This window comes from Camellia sinensis, chromosome 8 (assembly GCF_055761805.1).
Source record: "Camellia sinensis isolate YWXY chromosome 8, ASM5576180v1, whole genome shotgun sequence".
In the NCBI taxonomy this organism is placed as follows: Eukaryota; Viridiplantae; Streptophyta; class Magnoliopsida; order Ericales; family Theaceae; genus Camellia; species Camellia sinensis.
This window is the reverse complement of record NC_138968.1, coordinates 159833754-159852585: the sequence shown is the minus strand read 5'-3', so window position 1 is coordinate 159852585 and position 18832 is coordinate 159833754. Positions and strand designations below refer to the sequence as shown.

General features: G+C 35.6%; 2 protein-coding genes across 2 annotated transcripts; both read left to right on the top strand.

Annotated features, from left to right (window-relative positions):
* The first annotated feature begins 134 nt into the window (after positions 1–134).
* Positions 135–6155, top strand: RTL1 (RNAse II-like 1). The gene is made up of 3 exons (XM_028267696.2): positions 135–884; positions 4879–5025; positions 5711–6155. The coding sequence occupies exons 1-3, from the start codon at positions 489–491 to the stop codon at positions 5993–5995; spliced, it is 828 nt and encodes a 275-aa protein (XP_028123497.1). The 5' UTR covers positions 135–488; the 3' UTR covers positions 5996–6155.
* Positions 6156–11146: 4991 nt separating this feature from the next.
* On the top strand, positions 11147–16968 carry LOC114320637 (uncharacterized). Its single transcript, XM_028267707.2, has 3 exons — positions 11147–12067; positions 14611–15912; positions 16432–16968. Exons 1-3 carry the CDS (start codon positions 11885–11887, stop codon positions 16657–16659), a joined length of 1713 nt encoding a protein of 570 aa, XP_028123508.2. The 5' UTR covers positions 11147–11884; the 3' UTR covers positions 16660–16968.
* Positions 16969–18832: the final 1864 nt, after the last annotated feature.

Genomic DNA, 18832 nt, shown 5'->3' with positions numbered 1-18832 from the left:
TACAATCACATAATAAAATACAAGTCTTATGACTTAATAATCTTAATCTTATATTATTATCTAACCAATCAAACAAGTCCTCAGTTTATAAGGATAGAAAAAAAACATCAAAACAAAATAAAAACTAATAGCGAAACAGTGATTATTTATTTATTGTTTTCCAAAAAGTTAACATTAATCATCATACATTAACAAGTCCAACCAAAACCGACATACGTAATTATATTGTATAAATATTTTATAGAACAAGAAACAATCATATATATATTATACACACATTTTCTAGAACAAGAAACAATAATTATTTAATCTCTCTTTTTTATCCTTAAATTAATCTATAAAAAAATTAATTAATTAATACAAATCGTATCAATATCATCGACTACTTGTATATTTATATATAATAATACCCAGAAACACAACCACTCATCACAAAGTCTTTTCTTAATCTCTATCTTGTCAGTGTGTCTTTGGCTCGTCCTCGTACCATGTCTGTGACAGCCATGGAAGACAACAAAGATCAAGCTCAACTCGTTCGATTAGAAGACGAAGAAGAGAGTGAGTCGATGACCGAGTTGTTCCCGAGTCTTGACGAGGTCGAGCAGATCATAGGTTACGATTTTAAAGATAAAAGTTTGTTGCGACGAGCCTTTACTCATAGCTCGTACAGAGACAAGAGCTATGAGCGACTCGAGTATCTGGGCGATTCAGTGCTGAATCTTTTGATAGCCAGTAGGGACTATTTTGGAAATCCGGATCTGCCACCAGGGAGGCTGACCCGGCTCCGAGCCGCCAATGTTGATACCGAGAAACTTGCACGTGTGGCTGTCAAGCATGATTTGTATAAGTATCTGCGGCACAAGAAACCCCTACTTGATGGACAAGTAAGTTTTTTTCGTTGCTTTGTTGTAGAGTTTAATTGAAAAGGTATTTTTAAAAAATATGGATACATTACACTTTGTCACTTTAAAATTTCATTCATTTTTCACTTTAGTTTTGTAAATTTAATTTTTTTCACTTTGACCTTTTATGTTTGTAATCCATTTCACTTTGACAATGCATATATGCAATCACACTCATTTTATTCCTAGATTAATTTTCATCCAAAAAATTAATAAAATTTGCCACATCACTAATACATCAATTCCATGTGTGATGTAAAAAAATTCACTAAAGATGTAAATAATAAAAAATAGAAAACAAAAAAATTAGAATTTTTTTTAGTATTTAGCGAACTTTTTTTTTTTTTTCAAATTTGTTCATAAACATTATTATATTATAGATGCATCTAGATTAGATGTAGCTAAAAAAATAAAAACTAATTTAACTATAAAAAAAAAGTTTACTAAAGACGAAAAAAATGAAATTATACTAACTCAAATACCTATATTGTCAATTCTGAAATAAAAACTTTGCTATCATTTTTTTCATCTTTAGTGAACTTTTTTTATTATTTTTTTAGTTAAATTTGTTTGGGTAAATTACACTGACACCTCCTGAGGTTTCTGACAAATACAGAGACCTCCTCTGTGATTTCAATAATTGCAAAAACCTTTCCTACTTTAACTGACATTATCAAGATTCTCCCAATTTCTAATTGCCTTTACAAGACCTAACAGAAAGTGCTGATATCACTCATTATAAATTATGAAATGCCAAAAATACTCTCATTGCCTTCTAATTCACCTTCTACTCATGTCATTACCAGTACCAACCCATTTACCATTGTAGCACCTCCTACAAAATCAAAAATATACATAAAGACATATCTATATATATATATATATATATTTCATAAATGTAAGATGCAATTGACCAAACCCACCACAAACCACCTTCACACCTTAAACCCACAAATCTGTTAAACAACACCCCCGTTACCTCAAATCCACTAAATCTGTTAAACCCACCGCCACTGCCTTAACCCATTTGCGTTTGATTTCAAAAATCAATTCTACAAAGTGTTATGGGTCTTGAGAGAAGAAAGAGAAAAATATATTACAGAAGATAGAAGATGAGGAACTAACTCTGCCCCATCACTCATTATAAAATAAATAAATAAATAAATAAAAAATCAATTTTGTTTCGTTTGGTTGCCTAGAAAATGCAAGAAAATAAAAAATAACTAAAAATTCATTCCAGATCAACACCCAATTGATACAAAGCAAAGTTTTGAACATTCTTAAACCAAAATAACAAAATACCAAATAGGCAATCTCAATCCCAGATAGGCAATCTCAATTCCAGATTAACAATCCACTGTTCTTTCTCCATTCCCAATCTCAAACCTAGATAGGCAAAAGCTTCAGTTTCCTTTTTCTTTAACATTATCTCAATCTCAGGCCCATCATTGCCATCCCTGCAATCAAAAAGAAATAATAAATCCCTCTATCTCCGATCAACCTCCGCATCTCCCTTTTCTTCTTCCGCCGTTCGTCTCCTTTCTCTCTTCATCATTCTCTTTTTCTTTTTCTTCTCCTAATCGTGACCAAGATCTCAACAAGCCATCATAAACCCAGACCCAATGTTGCTACCATTACCACCCTCTACCACTCTGAAAACCATAGATGTAGGGTTAAGGTTTCAGAAAAAGAAAAAGATGAGGAGGAGAGGAAAAGCGAGCGGTGGAGAGAGAGTAAAGGAAGAAGAAGAAGAAGAGGGTGAGGAAAGATGACGGTGGTAGATAGCAGACGACGAACGATGAAAATGAAAGGCACTGGCGAAGATGAGCTTATCTTTCTCTCTTTCTCTTGCAGTTCAATCGGATGTGAGAGAACAAACAAAATTCATTTCTTCACAAAGGGTAATGGAGGGAGGAGGAGGAGCATCAGTCTATATTTTGTAGGATTTATAAAAGATCAAGGGGTATTTTCATCTTTTTACACTCAAATAAAAGGATAATGTGGTCATTTTGTATAAGAAAATAACGTCGTTTGTGCAAAATTGACGGATTTGAGGAATCTTAAGATTGTCAGTTAAAATACGGGAGGTTTCTGTAATTATTGAAACTACATGGGAGGTCCCTGTATTTGTCAGAAACCTCAGGGAGTGTCAATGTAATTTACCCAATTTGTTTTTATTTTTTTAGCTGCATCTATAATGTAATTATGTTTATGAATAAATTTGGAAAAAAAAGTTCACTGAAAACTAAAAGAATTTCAATTTTATTTTTTATTTTTTGCATCTTTAGCGAATTTTTTACATCACATGTGGAGTTGATGTGTTAATGATGTGACAAATTCTGTTACTTTTTTGGATGGAAGTTAGTCTAGGAGTAAAGTGGGAAGGATTGCAAACATGAATGGTCAAAAGTGGGAAGGATTATAAACATGAAGGGCTAAAGTGAGAAGGATTGCAAACACAAAGAGCCAAAGTGGAAAAAATTAAACTTAAAGGGCCAAAGTGAAAAATGAGTGAAACTTTAGAGAGGCCAAATATAATTTACCCAAAAAATAATTACAGATCGATAATAAATTTTATAAATATTAATAATTAAAATTTTAAATTTTTTCAAAAATTTATAATTATTTTTTAAAAATTTTACTAAATTATAAATTCTCCATTTTAATTTCAGTAGGTTTGTTTCATGTATATATTGGCCTGGTTTGGCAAGAGTTTTTTTTAGGGTTAAAATAGTTAATAAAATTTAAAAAAAAATTTAAAAAATTAATAAGATAAAATGTCACATTCTACATATCAAACAATAATTTGTTCTTCCACAATCATCTATTCAACCACAAAAAAAAATTCACAAATCATTTAAAATATAATTTTTTTTATCTTATAAAATAACTAAAAAATAAATTAAAAAAACTAACTAAAATAGTGAAGTTCATAAATGAGACCATTAAAATCTACTACAAGAGTTGTCATATTGGAACAAAATTTTAAAAATAGAAAATAAAGAGTTTGTCAACTGTATGGAGAAATGTAACTAGCTAGTAGGCTGGATTGGGGGTGTTTGGCAAAGTGTTTTTTTTTTTTTTTTTTTTTTTTTACAAAATGATAAAATAGGTTAAAATAATTAATTAAATAAAATGTCACATCAAATTCATAGTTATTTTATTTTTTCTCTCACAAATATCACATCAACTAAAAAAAATCTAATTATCTTTGCAAATATAAAAATTTTAGCCTACTAAAATAATCTAAAACTAAAATAACCTATTAAAATAATAACTTTCCAAACACTCACAAGGTAAGCTTTTTGAATGTGATCTTGAAAATGATGTTACTGGTAGGTGATGGTATTGTTAATATGGTGGTGGTGATGATAATAATGGTGGTAGGTAAGAATTAATGTATTTTATTAAAATCGATGAGATAAATATGAATAAAATTAAAGTAAAAATCTAAATTAAACATATAAAAACTTAAGAATTTACGAGATTCACCTCAGTAGAGTTACGTCTATGCTTATTGCGAATTTACTTTGATTTTTAAAAAGGAGTTACAATACAATGTAGCAGCTTGGTAAGACCAATTGGTGGTGTTGTGCTCAGAAAACATTTTCTGCTCCCCAAAATGAACTTTTTTTCCTTTTTAATTGACTATAGCAAATTATTTACTGTCATGCCAAATACTAAATAAATAAATAAAAATCCATAAAGATTTTCTAAAAAAAAAGCAACGTCAACCAATTAAAAATAAGTTTTTGATAAATTTTTGAAAGTTATATATATACAAGAAAATGTTGGTAGTGTCTAATTATGTAAGGAATATATTATATATGGAGTAGTAATCTGGATGTACCCAAGCTTTAAGCTTGAGCTTGTTGCACATATATACAGATTTGTGATTAAAATTTTTATTTTTATTTTTTTATTCCCTTCATGGTGTTTGTTCGAATTGTGCACTATATAAAATGAACATGAACAGATTAGAGAATTCATGGATGCAATTCCAGAGTACCCTTTCCACTCCAATGGCTTGATCGATGCCCCAAAGGACCTCGCTGACATGGTTGAATCCACAATTGGTGCCATTTTCATTGACTCCAATTCCTCATTGGACACTACATGGAAGGTATAGCAAACACTAGTCTACTCTGGATTTTTCTAAGTAGTTTAAATCTTATTTTGATACCAATCTGAGTAAGGTGATCTCTATTTCCTATAAAAGCACAACTTGTTAGAGCTGCCTGACTGATTATTTTTTGCCGGAGTGAGTCCTAATGGTTAAGTTTGTGATGTGTGCTAATTTGGGAAAATAAATCAAGAGTTTAGTATTGATATCGATGATTACTTGCATCTTCTTTCATATGCTACCTTCCTTTTTATATAGTCGTGTGTCTTATTTATGTGTCATTTTATATGAAATATTTTCTTAAAAAATGATTTAACCATTATTCTGGCGCTTGCAAACCTTTGTGTGACATCTCTTATTATTTAATGTCCATCACGCCCGTTTGGCAAAATGCCAAGTTCTTTCACAGATTTCAACCTATTTCTTCCTTTCCCTGCTGTCCTTTGTCCAAACTTTTTATTCTTCTGATCTTGACAAGTTTAATAGGCACATTTTCTCTCATCCATGGTCCATTTCCTTGTTTTGTAGGCCTTTATCTTAGTCTAGCCCACTACATTTTGTGGGACTTTACCTTACTATAGTTTCTTCATTACACAATTATTACCATTGATGTTCAAATCCCATTACAATTGTAAATTGTAATATATCCTTAAACATTAGTTTTTTTTTTTATCTCGCGTTTCAGGTAATCAAGAGTTTGTTGGAGCCAAGAATCACTCTTGCAATGCTTCAAGTTCATCCAGTGACAAAGTTCTATGAACTATGCCAGAAACACGGATTTAAAGTACAATTTGTAGACTTATGGAAGGAAAGCGGGGCTATTGAAGTTTTTGTAGACAATAAATTTGTTGGAAAAGGGATGTACAGACCCAAGAAGTTAATTGCACTAAACAGAGCTGCAAATAATGCTTACAATGTAATTGTGAAAAATTTGAGCATAGAAGATAACAACAAAGATGACCATGACTAATACCAAATGAAATGCATTCGAGAAATTAGAAAATAAAGAACGAAAAATAATCTACAATGTTGAACAGGTTCTTAGTGCCTTGTTTGACATTTCCAATTTGACTGTTTACATTGTGTAACAGTTAGCTACCTACTTACATAAAAAGGCACTTATTGTTCAAGAGCTTTTGTGCCATGTATAACTTTGGGGATTGGCTTTTGCTCTTTTGAGGCTTCATTAGACTAAAATTAAAAAGTTAATTTATTTATTTGATTTGTTTTAATTTTGAGTAATGTTACATCCTTTAAATTTTTCTCCCCTCTCAAACTCTCCCCATCAATGAAGAGAGTTTAGGGGGAGGGGAAATTGGGAGATGGAACATTTTTTTCTAATTTTTTTTGAATATTTTAAACTTTTGAGTTAATTTTTTCTTTTTAAAAACTTTTTAAGTCCTTCAAAAGTTAATAAAATTTTTACATAATAAAACAAAAGTATATGGGTGAATTTATTACCTGATGAAAGATAAATTTTCAAAAACATACTATGAACTCATTTAGGATAAATTATTAAAAATAAAATTTAATTGTCATAATTAAAAGTTAATAAAACTTAATGATATATGTATATATATATATATATATATATTACAACCTTTGTCTCACATGGATTGAGCTTACTTGTAAGAGATGAGCAATCTAACCATTATGCGCAAATTTTCTCTCTAAGGCTTTGTGTGGGAATTGATTTTTAGTGATTTTTTAATTTTTTATAAAATTATATATAAAAAAAATTTAAAAATAAATTAACTTTTTATATTAATCATATATATATATATATATTATTAAAAGTAGTGTTTTTCCTATTCTTAAGTAGTACATTATAAGGGTTTATCTCTTTCTAAACAGAGTCATCTCAGAATGTATTTTCTTAATTACATATAGAGTTTTACACAAATTCAAACCTAATTTAAATTATATTAACTTTACCTATTTTATATGGACTCTATTTAACAAATATTTCTTTTTCATATATTTTTCATGTTAAATTGAGATAATCCATAAATACAATATTAATTTTGCATTTCATATTTTTCTTTTTAATTTTTTCAAGAGTATTAGGATTTTTTTTAAAACTAAATTATTTTTTTTCTTATTTTTCCGTGCATTATTCTATACTCAATGCTAATTATATATTATTTTATATTATGGATTTATTGTTTAAATTTTATAGTAATTCTCTATATGAAATTATACTTGATTTCCTACATTATTTTATATAATCATAACTTATAGAAGGAAAAACATGCACAACGATGATACTCTCAATGAACCTCTAAAGTTTGGATTTACTGTTTGAGTTACTTTTTCAATTGTTGAATAGTTAAGTTTTTTTATGTTTTAATATCATATTATAAATGATTAATCACTTGACACACTGAAATATATCTATCATTTGGATGTTTATATCATTTTTTCTTTGTAGGTTTAGATGTTATTATGTGATTTTTTCTTGATTAGTTGTTGTTGAATTTATTTTATATAGTTGATATTTTAATTTAATTAAAAGTGTTTATTTTGCAATCTTATAATTATATATATATATATATATATATCTTATAAAATCATTATATAATAATCCAACTATAACATATTTATATTTAATTTTTTTAATAAATTTTATATAATTTATATTACTACATATTTTTATTTCCAAATGAATATAAAAGCGAATTGAATAGTTAGAATTATTTTTAATTTTATATTATTAATTCTTCTTCTAATTTAATTATTATTTTTGATATAAAAATGAGTATTTTTATTTTACTATTTTATAATTTAATATAGGGAACTTTTTTGATAAATCCATTTTCTAAGAGTTTTATTCCATCCAACCCATATTCTTTTTGACTATTCCATTAGGTCCAATTTGAGATAAGAAGACCAAAATACCCTTTTCATCTACTTATGTTCCATTTAGTTCACATTATTTTCTTATATTTCAATAAGTCCTATGGGTGACATAATTACCAAAATACCCTTAATGTAAATGTTCACACCGTCAACGTAAATGTTCATATCGTCAATGTGTAGGGGCCCGGCCCATGTCGATCCTCGTGGGTGCCCGGAAAAATTCGAGTCGAGCCGGGCCGGCCCACAGGCCAAAAAAATAGGCCCGGCTCAGCCTGTTGATAATATGAATATTCACATTGACAAGTTAACATTCACATTGATAGGAGTGTAAAATTGGTCTACGGCCCGTGGGCAGCCCGAAACCAGCCCGCCGCCTGGGACGGGCCCGGACTAGCCCGTTCACAATGTGAATATTCACATTGACATATTAACATTAACAATAACATTGACAAGAGTGTAAAATTGGCCCATGACCCGTGGGCAGCCCGAAGCCCGGCCCGTTGACAATGTGAATATTCACGTTGATATGTTAACATTCACATTGATAGGAGCGTAAAATTAGCCCGCGGCCTATGGCCGGCCCAAAACCAGCCCGCGACTCGTGGGCTGCCCTGGGCGGGCCCGGCCCGACCCGTTGATAATGTGAATATTCACATTGACATGTTAACATTCACATTGATAAGAGTATAAAATTAGCCCGCACCCCGTGGCTGCTCGAAACTAGCCCACGGCCCGGGGTGGGCCCGGCCCGGCCTGTTGACAATGTGAATATTCACATTGGCATGTTAACATTCACATTGATAAGAGTGTAAAATTGACTCGCGTCCCATGGGCGGCACGAAGCCCGTGGGCGACGCGGGGCGAGCCCGGTCCGGCCCGATGACAATGTGAATATTCACATTGACATATTAACATTCACATTGATAGGAGTGTAAAATTGGCCCGTGGCCCGTGGGCGGCCCGAAACCCGCCCGCTGCCCAGGGCGGGCCCGGCCCGGCTCGTTGACAATGTGAATATTCACATTGACATATTAACATTAACATTGATAAGAGTGTAAAATTAGCCCATAACCCGTGAGCAGCCCGAAGCCCGGCCACGGGCCAGGGCGGGCCCGGCCCGTTGACAACGTGAATATTCACATTGACATATTAACATTCACATTGATAAGAGTGTAACATTAGCCCGTGCCCCGTGGCTGCCCGAAATACGCCCACGGCCCGTGGGCAGCCCGAGGCGGGCCCGGCCCGGCCTGTTGACAATGTGAATATTCACATTGACATGTTAACATTCACATTGATAAGAGTGTAAAATTGACTCGCGTCCCACGGGCGCCCTGAAGCCTGTGGGCGGCCCGGGTTTGGGTCCGGGCCTACTCCGGGCCACGGGCGAGCTTCGGGCAGCGGACAAATTTTACACTCCTATCAATGTTAATGTTAACATGTCAATGTGAATATTCACATTGTCACGGGTCGGGCCAAGCCCGCCTCGGGCTGCGATCAGGTTTCGAGCCGTCCACGGGCTGCGGGCCAATTTTACACTCCTATCAATGTGAATGTTAACATGTCAATGTGAATATTCACATTGCCAACGAGCCGGGCCCGCCCCGACCTGAGGTTAGGCTTCGAGCTGCACACGGGTCACGGGCCAATTGTACACACTTATCAATGTGAATGTTAACATATCAATGTGAATATTCACATTGTCAACAGGCCGGGTCGGGCTCGCTCCGGGCCACCCACGGGCCGTGGGCCGGTTTCGGGCAGCCACGGGGCACGGGCTAATTTTACACTCCTATCAATGTGCATGTTAACATGTCAATATGAATATTCACATTGTCACGAGTCGGGCCAAGCCCGCCTCGGGCTGCGATCGGGCTTCGGGCCACCCACGGGCTGCGGGCCAATTTTACACTCTTATCAATGTGAATGTTAACATGTCAATGTGAATATTCACATTGTCAACAGGCCGGGCCGGGCCCGCTCCGGGCAGCGGGCGGGCTTTTGGCCGTCCATGGGCCGCGGGCCAATTTTATACTCTTATCAATGTGAATGTTAACATGTCAATGTGAATATTCATATTGTCAACGAGCCGAACCGGGCCCGCCCCGGGCCGCCCATGGGCCGCGGGCGGGTTTTGAGCCACCACGGGACGGGGGCCAATTTTATACTCCTATTAATGTGAATGTTAACATGTCAATGTGAATATTTACATTGTCAATGGGCCGAGCCGAGGCAGGGCCGGGCCCGCCCACAGCCTGTGGGCGGGTTTCGGGCAGCCATGAGGTGCGGGCTAATTTTACACTCCTATCAATGTGAATGTTAACATGTCAATGTGAATATTCACATTGTCAACGCCCCGGGCCGTAGGCGGGCTTTTGGCTGCCCAGGGCCGCGGCCTAATTTTATACTCTTATCAATGTGAATGTTAACATGTCAATGTGAATATTCACATTGTTAATGGGCCGGATCGGGCCCGCCCCGGCCCGCCCATGGGCCGCGGGCGAGTTTCGCTCCGTCATGGGACGGAGGCCAATTTTACACTCTTATCAATGTGAATGTTCACATTGACAGGCCGGGCCGGGCCCGCCCACGGGCCGTGGGCGGGTTTTGGGCAGCCACGAGGCGCGGGCTAATTTTATACTCCTATCAATGTGAATGTTAACATGTCAATGTGAATATTCACATTGTCAACGGGTCAGGCCGGGCCCACCCCGGGCCACGGGCGGGCTTTTGGCCGCCGCGGCCCAATTTTATGCTCTTATCAATGTGAATGTTAACATGTCAATGTGAATATTCACATTGTCGACGGGCCGGACCGGGACCGCCTCGGGCCGGCCATGGGTCGCGGGCGGGTTTCGCGCCGCCACGGGATGGGGGTCAATTTTACACTTCTATTAATGTGAATGTTAATATGTCAATGTGAATATTCACATTGTCAACGGGCCGGGCCCGCCCCGGCTAGCGGCCGGGTTTCGGGCCGCCCACGGGCCAATTTTACATTCCAACCAATGTGAATTTTAAAATATGAATGTTCACATCATTAAATTGCTAATCGTTCAAAAAATATTTATAAGGGTATCAAAATTAAATATAAGGGCATAAGTGTCCAAGAAAATAGTGTAAATCAAGAAAATGGACTTCATGGAATAAAACTATACATACATGGGACTAAATGGGTTTAAAAATTCCTTCATGGACTTCTTGGGTTAAAACACTTCTAAATTGGACTTATCAATAAAAATCCCTTTAATATATATCATACAAAATTATTAAATGATAATTATATTTTTACAATATGATAGAATTAAAATTATCAAAACAAAAAAATAATTTAACTAAAATTAATATATATATATATATATAAGTATTCATGGAATAATTTTATAGAACAATAGCCCTAATATTATCAAAATAAATAATTAAAATCATACTTTAATTTTAATTTTAAATTAATTTTTTTTTTATAATACAGATTGTACTATTAAATATTTTTTAAAAAGAAAAATAATACATGGATTACACAAGTTAACTACTAATTTTTTAATTATTTAAGCCTCACACCCCTATAGCTTTGGCCAAAATAAATAGCAATAAAAAATAAAACAATGAAATGAAATGAAGAAAAAATAAATAAGAAAAGAGTTAAATTTGTCCTCACGATAGCCAGTTAAGCTAGTGGGGCCGGTGAAAATTCTTTAAAAAGAAAGGCCCAGATCCTTCGCGAAGAGGTAAAGCCCATGTTAGGTGCAACCGTGGAAACAGTGAAAACCCGACTGGAAATAGCAATCAAATAACCGAGATCGGAAGCTATCATCAAATCAAACACCAGTCTTCCAATTTCCAAACCTGTTTTGGATTTGGTTTTGGTTTTGGTTTTGGTTTTGGATCGTCCTCTTCATATTGCATACATATGTATACATCTATATCTATAGATACACTCCTGCAGAGAGAGAGAGATTGAGAGATTTCTGAAGAAGTTTAGAGAGAGAGAGAGAGAGAGATGGATTTTGAACTGAGAAGAGCGAGAGAGAAGCTAGAGAAAGAACAGAAGGAGAGGAAAGAGAAGGCGAAGCTAAAGCAACAACGAGAGAGGAAAGCCAGAGAGGAGGCTGCTCGGCAACGCGAGGCCATTGAAGCCGCTCAGCGATCTCGAAGGATCGATGCTGCCGAAGCTCAACTCAAGGTAATTCATGATCTTCTGCTCAATTTTAAGGTAATCGAATTAAAAAAAATAATAGTTTACTTAGGGTTTATGAATTTCTTGTGAGACAAGATAGATTAATTTTCCTACTCCCCCCCCCCCCCCCCCCCCCGGTATGTAGTTCTAAATTTGTTATTGTTCATTTGGGGGTAATCTAAGTTATGATTTAAGATTTGTGTATTATGTTTACACCTTTATCAGTTGTGTTAGGTTTGATGATAATGCACTTTTTTTGTTTGTTTGAAATTATTAATTAAGCATATCAGCGTAAACCCACATTTAATATGATTGAAATTCTTTGCCAATAGAATGAATAAACTCAGCATAAAGTGGTTGTCTTGATCCATTAATTTATGAGGTGATTGTAAGGCTTGTGTGGTGCCAGAGGTTATTTTTGGTTCCCAGATATAATTTCCCTAATCTATTGTTGAATATTTGTAGAGTTGACAAGTTTAAGGGTTGTTTGAGAAGTGCTAGATTAGTATATTTTTTTGACTTTTTACGAAAAAACGTGAAATATGGGTTAGGTTTAAAGTAATGTGATAGAGAGCAATGTGACCCAAATAGGATAATGTGTTAAAATAGCATGTGATATTTTATCACATATCAAATAAGCACTTAGTATCACAAAACGAACGGGACATGATCTTCATATATAAAATAATAATAAAGGAATACAAATGAATGGAGGAAAATGGATAGGCCCCGTTTGTTTGGGGTTATGGGGAGGGGATTGGGTTTGATAGTGAGGTGAGGCTACTATATGGGGTGTTTGTTTTGAGAGATGGGGAGGGGACTCCTAATCCCTTGGTATTAGTAAAGGCTTTGGAAGGGGGATTGGGAAGGAGGAGGTATAGAGATGGTATTAGAAAAATAGTGAGGGGATTAGAAATTTTTTTATTTTTTTTTATTTTTTATATATTGGGAATTTTTTTAAAAATATTAATGTTTAATTTTTTATATATTTTTATTTGTTTTATTATTTTATATAAAAATAATTTAACAATTCCTACACTAACAACTATCATCAAAACAAACACAATTTTACTTAATCCCCTCACTATCAATCCCTTCACTAACAATCCCCTCACTATGAATCCCCGCCATTCTACTTCTGAAAACAAACGGGGCAAGAGTCTTGTTAATGTGTGGCCTCAGGGCACGTGTTAAATGGCTTAACAAGATTGTGCATTCTTTATTGCACTGACTTTCATGCGGAATGTACAGTCTTCTTAAGTTTCTTAATATGTGTCCTAAGGCCACGCGTTAATGAAATTCATATGTAATAATAGCACGCAACTTTAGAAAATAAAACGTGCTAATTCAGAGGAAGGTGAGGATTCGTGTCTGACCTGGAATAAAGCTTCTATTAACCTTACCAAATCAAAGGAAGAGACTGCATCCTTTAGGTAAAGTAAGACATGCATAAATCCACAGGTGAAGATGAGGCTGCAAGGTTGTAAATTCACAACTTTTTGTGAGAGAATGTCACAGGGAAATAATCCTGAGAATCTGAGATGAAATTACTTATTCTGCTTTTATTGCTTGTCCTCATTGAACTAAGAGTAGAATTACTTGCTTATTTTCATGAATAAATTTTCACTGTCATACCTTTCAACCATCCTAGGAGAAATGAGAGAAGCATAGCATGGTTGGGTACTTGTAAAAGGGTGAAAAGGTGGTGAGTAATAGCCCCTGAGTGCTCACAGGTTAAATAGATTTACATAAAGGTGATAAGATACTGTTCGGATGTTACCCATCAAAAAAAAGAAAGATAATGTTCCGATGTTTGATCAGAATTTGCAATTGATTGGTCAGCAAAATGGGCGAAGTGTTAGGGTAAAAGAGTTGATTGGGTAGGGAACCCATGGCACTGTAGAATTCAACAGACAAGTCTACCCTGCGTGGAATTGATGTGATGTTGGTGTGATGCAAAGTTGAGAAGGGTTTTGATGAAGTTGTTTCCTGTATGGTAACACAAATTTCTAGTATGGTCAAGCCGTATTCTCTACATAATGTGATGCTTGAAAAGGACTAGATTTTTTGAAATAATGGATGTATTTGCATTAGGGCTCTAGGTGTTAGAAAAAACATAATTCATTTAACTGTTTAACAGTACGTCATCCATTAGTTGAAAAAGAGAAGGTCCAAACAGTGACCTGACAGTTCAATTGGTTTGAATAGGAATTCCCTGCCTTGATTTCCAATCTCTATAAAAGATTAAGCTTTCAACCTGCTAAAGTTGCCACTGTACGCATCAATTATCAATCACTTCAGGCATGGTGGTGTGGGTTTATACTGTTGAACATGAACATCGATTATTATGTCATTTAGGTGTCAGAGCTACTTTCTTCTATGTATGTTGATCATAAGATTCTTTAAGGTGCTTTCAACATAATTGAAAATAAACTGGTCTCTTTTTTCCCACAATTTTCACTTGCCTTACTTCATTCATGCCTAATGTCATTAGCAGAACCTAGTCATGAGGATTTTGATTTTTGATTTTGATTTTAAAAATTTTCCAGGCTGATCAGCAAATGGAGGAAAATTTACTTGCTGGAAGGGGAATTATGTTTGAACATGTTTTGGAAGCTGTGCCTTATGAGGGAAGTGGAGATAAAATTAAATTACCGCCACCCTGCTTCACGGCATTATCTGAACAAGGTGCTTTTGACAAAGGACCCCTGCACTTCCGGTTATTGGTAATTGATCAAGAGACTACTTCAGATGTCAAGAATGATGATGGACAAAATCATGGGACAACACATGCTGGTGTCCTGGAATTCACTGCAGAGGAAGGTTCAGTTGGGCTTCCACCCCATATATGGAGTAACTTATTCCCTTCTAGTGCTCCAATGACTTCATTGATTGAAGTTCGTTATGTTTGGCTTCCAAAAGGAACTTATGCCAAACTTAAACCAAATGAATTGGGCTTTTCAGACATACCCAATCACAAGGCTGTCCTTGAAACATGCCTTCGCCAGCATGCAACCCTTTCACAAGGTGATGTGCTTGAAGTCAACCATGGCACACTGACCTACCATTTACATGTTCTTGAATTAAAGCCATCTTCGAGTGTATCTGTCCTAGAGACAGATATTGAGGTCGATATTGTGGGTCCGGATTCTGCCTCAGACAGAACAAATCAACTTGTCCTTAAACCTCTCACATTTGGGACATCAGAATCTGGAATTGTTGATGAAGGGAACTATATGTATTACAAGTTCTCAATAGATGAAGAAACTTGGGGGAGGATTTCTTCTGGGGATGCCAAAATTGAGGTGAAGCTAGAATCAGATACACTTGATGGAGATACGGATCTTTACATTGCCAGGCATCCTCTTTTATTTCCAACCCGGCACCAGCATGGATGGTCTTCCCATGACGTGGGTTCAAAGGCTTTGATCCTTAGCTCCAAGGACCAGAGCTTGGGAACAGGTACTTACAGCATTGGTGTATATGGTTTCAAGGGAACAACAAAGTACCGGATAACAGTAACCATGCAAGATAACCATGAGCGTAAGGTGGGTCAACAAGCTGTGTCTTCCTCATCATCCATGGAGATGGACACCGTAGAGTGTAGGAATTGCAAGCGTTATATACCTACTAGGACTATAACACTGCATGAGGCATATTGTAGCAGACATAATGTCATCTGTCAGCATGCTGGTTGTGGGATTGTTCTCAGGACTGAGGAGGCCAAAAATCATGTCCACTGTGACAAATGTGGACAAGCTTTTCAACGAGGAGAGATTGAGAAGCACATGAAGGTTTTTCATGAGCCACTTCACTGCCCCTGTGGAGTCGTACTTGAGAAGGAACAGATGGTAAGTGGAATACTCTTGGCAATTTTTTCATTTTGTAATTCATTTGATGTTTTTATGAGGGATGTAGTAACTGCGTGCTGTCTAACTGCTGGCACCAGACTGGGCCAGTCCTGGTCATCAATCAATGAACTGCTTCATTGACACAAATGTCTTTGGAATGGCACATTTTGGTTTCCTACACAAATTACCTTCTTGTCGGAATGAGAAGGGTCTTTATGGACTCATCATCAGTTTTGATTTGTGTGATTTTGCACGATTTTCAATCAAGGGGTAGTATATCTGTGTTGTCTTTCAGGACTGATGAGTAATGACTTGATCTTTAAGTAGTCGGATGATATACAGGATCTAAACCCTAAACCCAAATAACATAGATTTGGCTTTAGTTCCTCTGCTGGAAATTGTAATACTTGACTGGAACAAAGATGTAATTTAGGAGATGAAAACCTCAAACTCAAGGTTGATATTGTAGCATATATTTGTTCGTACGGTTGCCTCATTGTTTTCTCACTCTTTTGGCAGGTGCAACACCAGGCCTCAGATTGCCCATCACGCCTGATTACATGCAGGTTCTGTGGTGATATGGTTCAAGCTGGGACTTCTGCTGCAGATGTACGTGACCGACTAAAAGGGCTTTCAGAGCATGAGAGTGTTTGTGGGTCGAGAACTGCCCCATGTGATTCATGTGGGCGATCTGTCATGCTTAAGGAGATGGACATTCACCAAATTGCTGTTCATCAAAAGAATTAATCTGGAATTTGCTTTTCTGCTTTTGTGTTCCTGGAGCGGGTTTGTTAGCTTGTCTTCAAGGCTCTGGTTCATGTAGATTATTGCCAAAGATGTCAGTGCTGCTGCTATGGCTTTTACAGGGGCGGGGGCACGGGCATGTAGAGCTCAATCTGATTGCATTGTTGCAGTTGTGTTATTTTATGAATTCTTATTAGGGCATGTGGATCTACAAAAGCAATATAGTGAATTACAAGTGGTTTTAGTTTTCTATTGATGTTGTGCATGTTGTCCCAAATCTGGTAATCAAATGAATAGATTTTCTTTTCTCAATCGTAAAGCAATTTTCTTGTCTATTTTTGTTATAATGAACGTGATGGCTTATTTCTAGTTTGTTGGGAAGAGAATAATAGTATGCAATCCATGTGTTCTCTTTCTCTCAATTTTTTCCCCAACTTTTTGCTCTGGAATTTGTTGTAAATCTGACATAGTACCTGCAATCATGCCTTGAGCTTAGTTTTATTATTAAGATTGGTTCTTAGCAAGTTAGTAAATTAGATTATTAGGCGTTCAATTTTTTTTTCATAAACTTGAACTTTGAAATTCTTCTTAAAAAGAAAGTATACAATTACTTGAACTACTTTCAATTTTTTTTTTTTTACTCTTAAAAACTTAAGTAGTTAGTTGAAGAAAAAGATAGTAGAAAAAATGTTTAAAATCGTTCTAAATAATTATTTTTTAAGTATTTTATTTATATGTACTTTGGATAATGTAAATTTAGTAACTCCCCCATAACTGTTTTGTTGATTTTATACAATAATGTTAAGATTTAACATTTCTCAAGGAAATAAAAAAACAATTAATCAATTTAATGTTAAGTGGAATGGTGTGTAATTTTTGTTGGGTTTTGTTATACCAAAGAGTTACACTTTCATGTGTTTATAATCATTCTTAATTGTGTGTACTGATTTTTAATTTAAAATTTTAAAAAATAAAAGAAAGAAAGAAACAAAAACTATTCCTTACATTTCCTTGATGGAATGAAGAGGAATCCCTTCAAAAGACCCGCCATTTTAACTTTTAGTAATGATATATAATACTAATATTAGAGTTGTAAATTAAACTCTAGTAGAATGAAAGAGAGAGAGTTAGAGAAAGGAGTGTGAGTCCCACCTTCACATGACACTCCCCATATCATTAAAGATACATTAAAACTCTCAAATTAAAACTCATTGTTAGTTAACTTTTAAATTTGCATTGTATTTGTACCCAATAAACAAACATTCTAAAGTTGAATTGATTCCTTTTATCCACAACTAAACTAAACCAAACCTTTGTCATTTGCGGCCAAAAAACACAGCAAGCTATAGAGAATCAGTCTCAACTATCTGGCTCCCACTTCTCCCATAAACACCCCCCCCCCCCATCTTGCGTTCTCGTCTTCCCCCAACAACAGCATATTTGCAGAGTTTTTAGAGAGAAAAAGTGCAGGGGAGAGAGAGAGAGAGAGAGTGGTACGTACTGGAGAGTACCCTGCTTTTGTTTCTTGAAACCTATTGTAAACAGGGTTAAAAAAACAATACAATAGTTTGGGTTAACCGACGAACCTGACCTCCGATTAAACACATGTAAAATAAACTGATGTATATTATTGATTGATAGTTGTTTACAAGATTGTTGTTATTTTGATGTGTTAATTACAGGTGGTGAGGTACTAATTATATAGGAGAGGATTGGGGAGTAGGTGAGTGTATGTGGTAGGTGAGTTGAGTGGAGGTGGTAGTGTGGTAGGTGAGTTGAGTGGAGGTGGTAGGTGATGATATATTCTAACAGCCCCCCGCAAACTCAAGGAGGATAGAAACTAACCAACTTGAGTTTGGAGAGAGTTTACAAAACAAGAAAATACATAAAAATAAACAAGAAAATACATAAAAATAAAAAAAAAGATAGGAGACACTGTATGGTCGTGTCAGACCGTTGGTGAAGACTCTGAAAGGTGGTGCCATAACGTGGTAGAGGACACTGAAGGGGGTGTCATAACATTGTAGAGGACACTGAAGGGTGGTGTCATAACGTGGTAGAGGACACTGTATGCTAACCGGAATCAATGTCGGGACAGTTTATAGGGTCATGTCGGACCGTTGAAGATGCTAACCGGAATCAAATGTCGGGACAGTTTATAGGGTCATGTCGGACC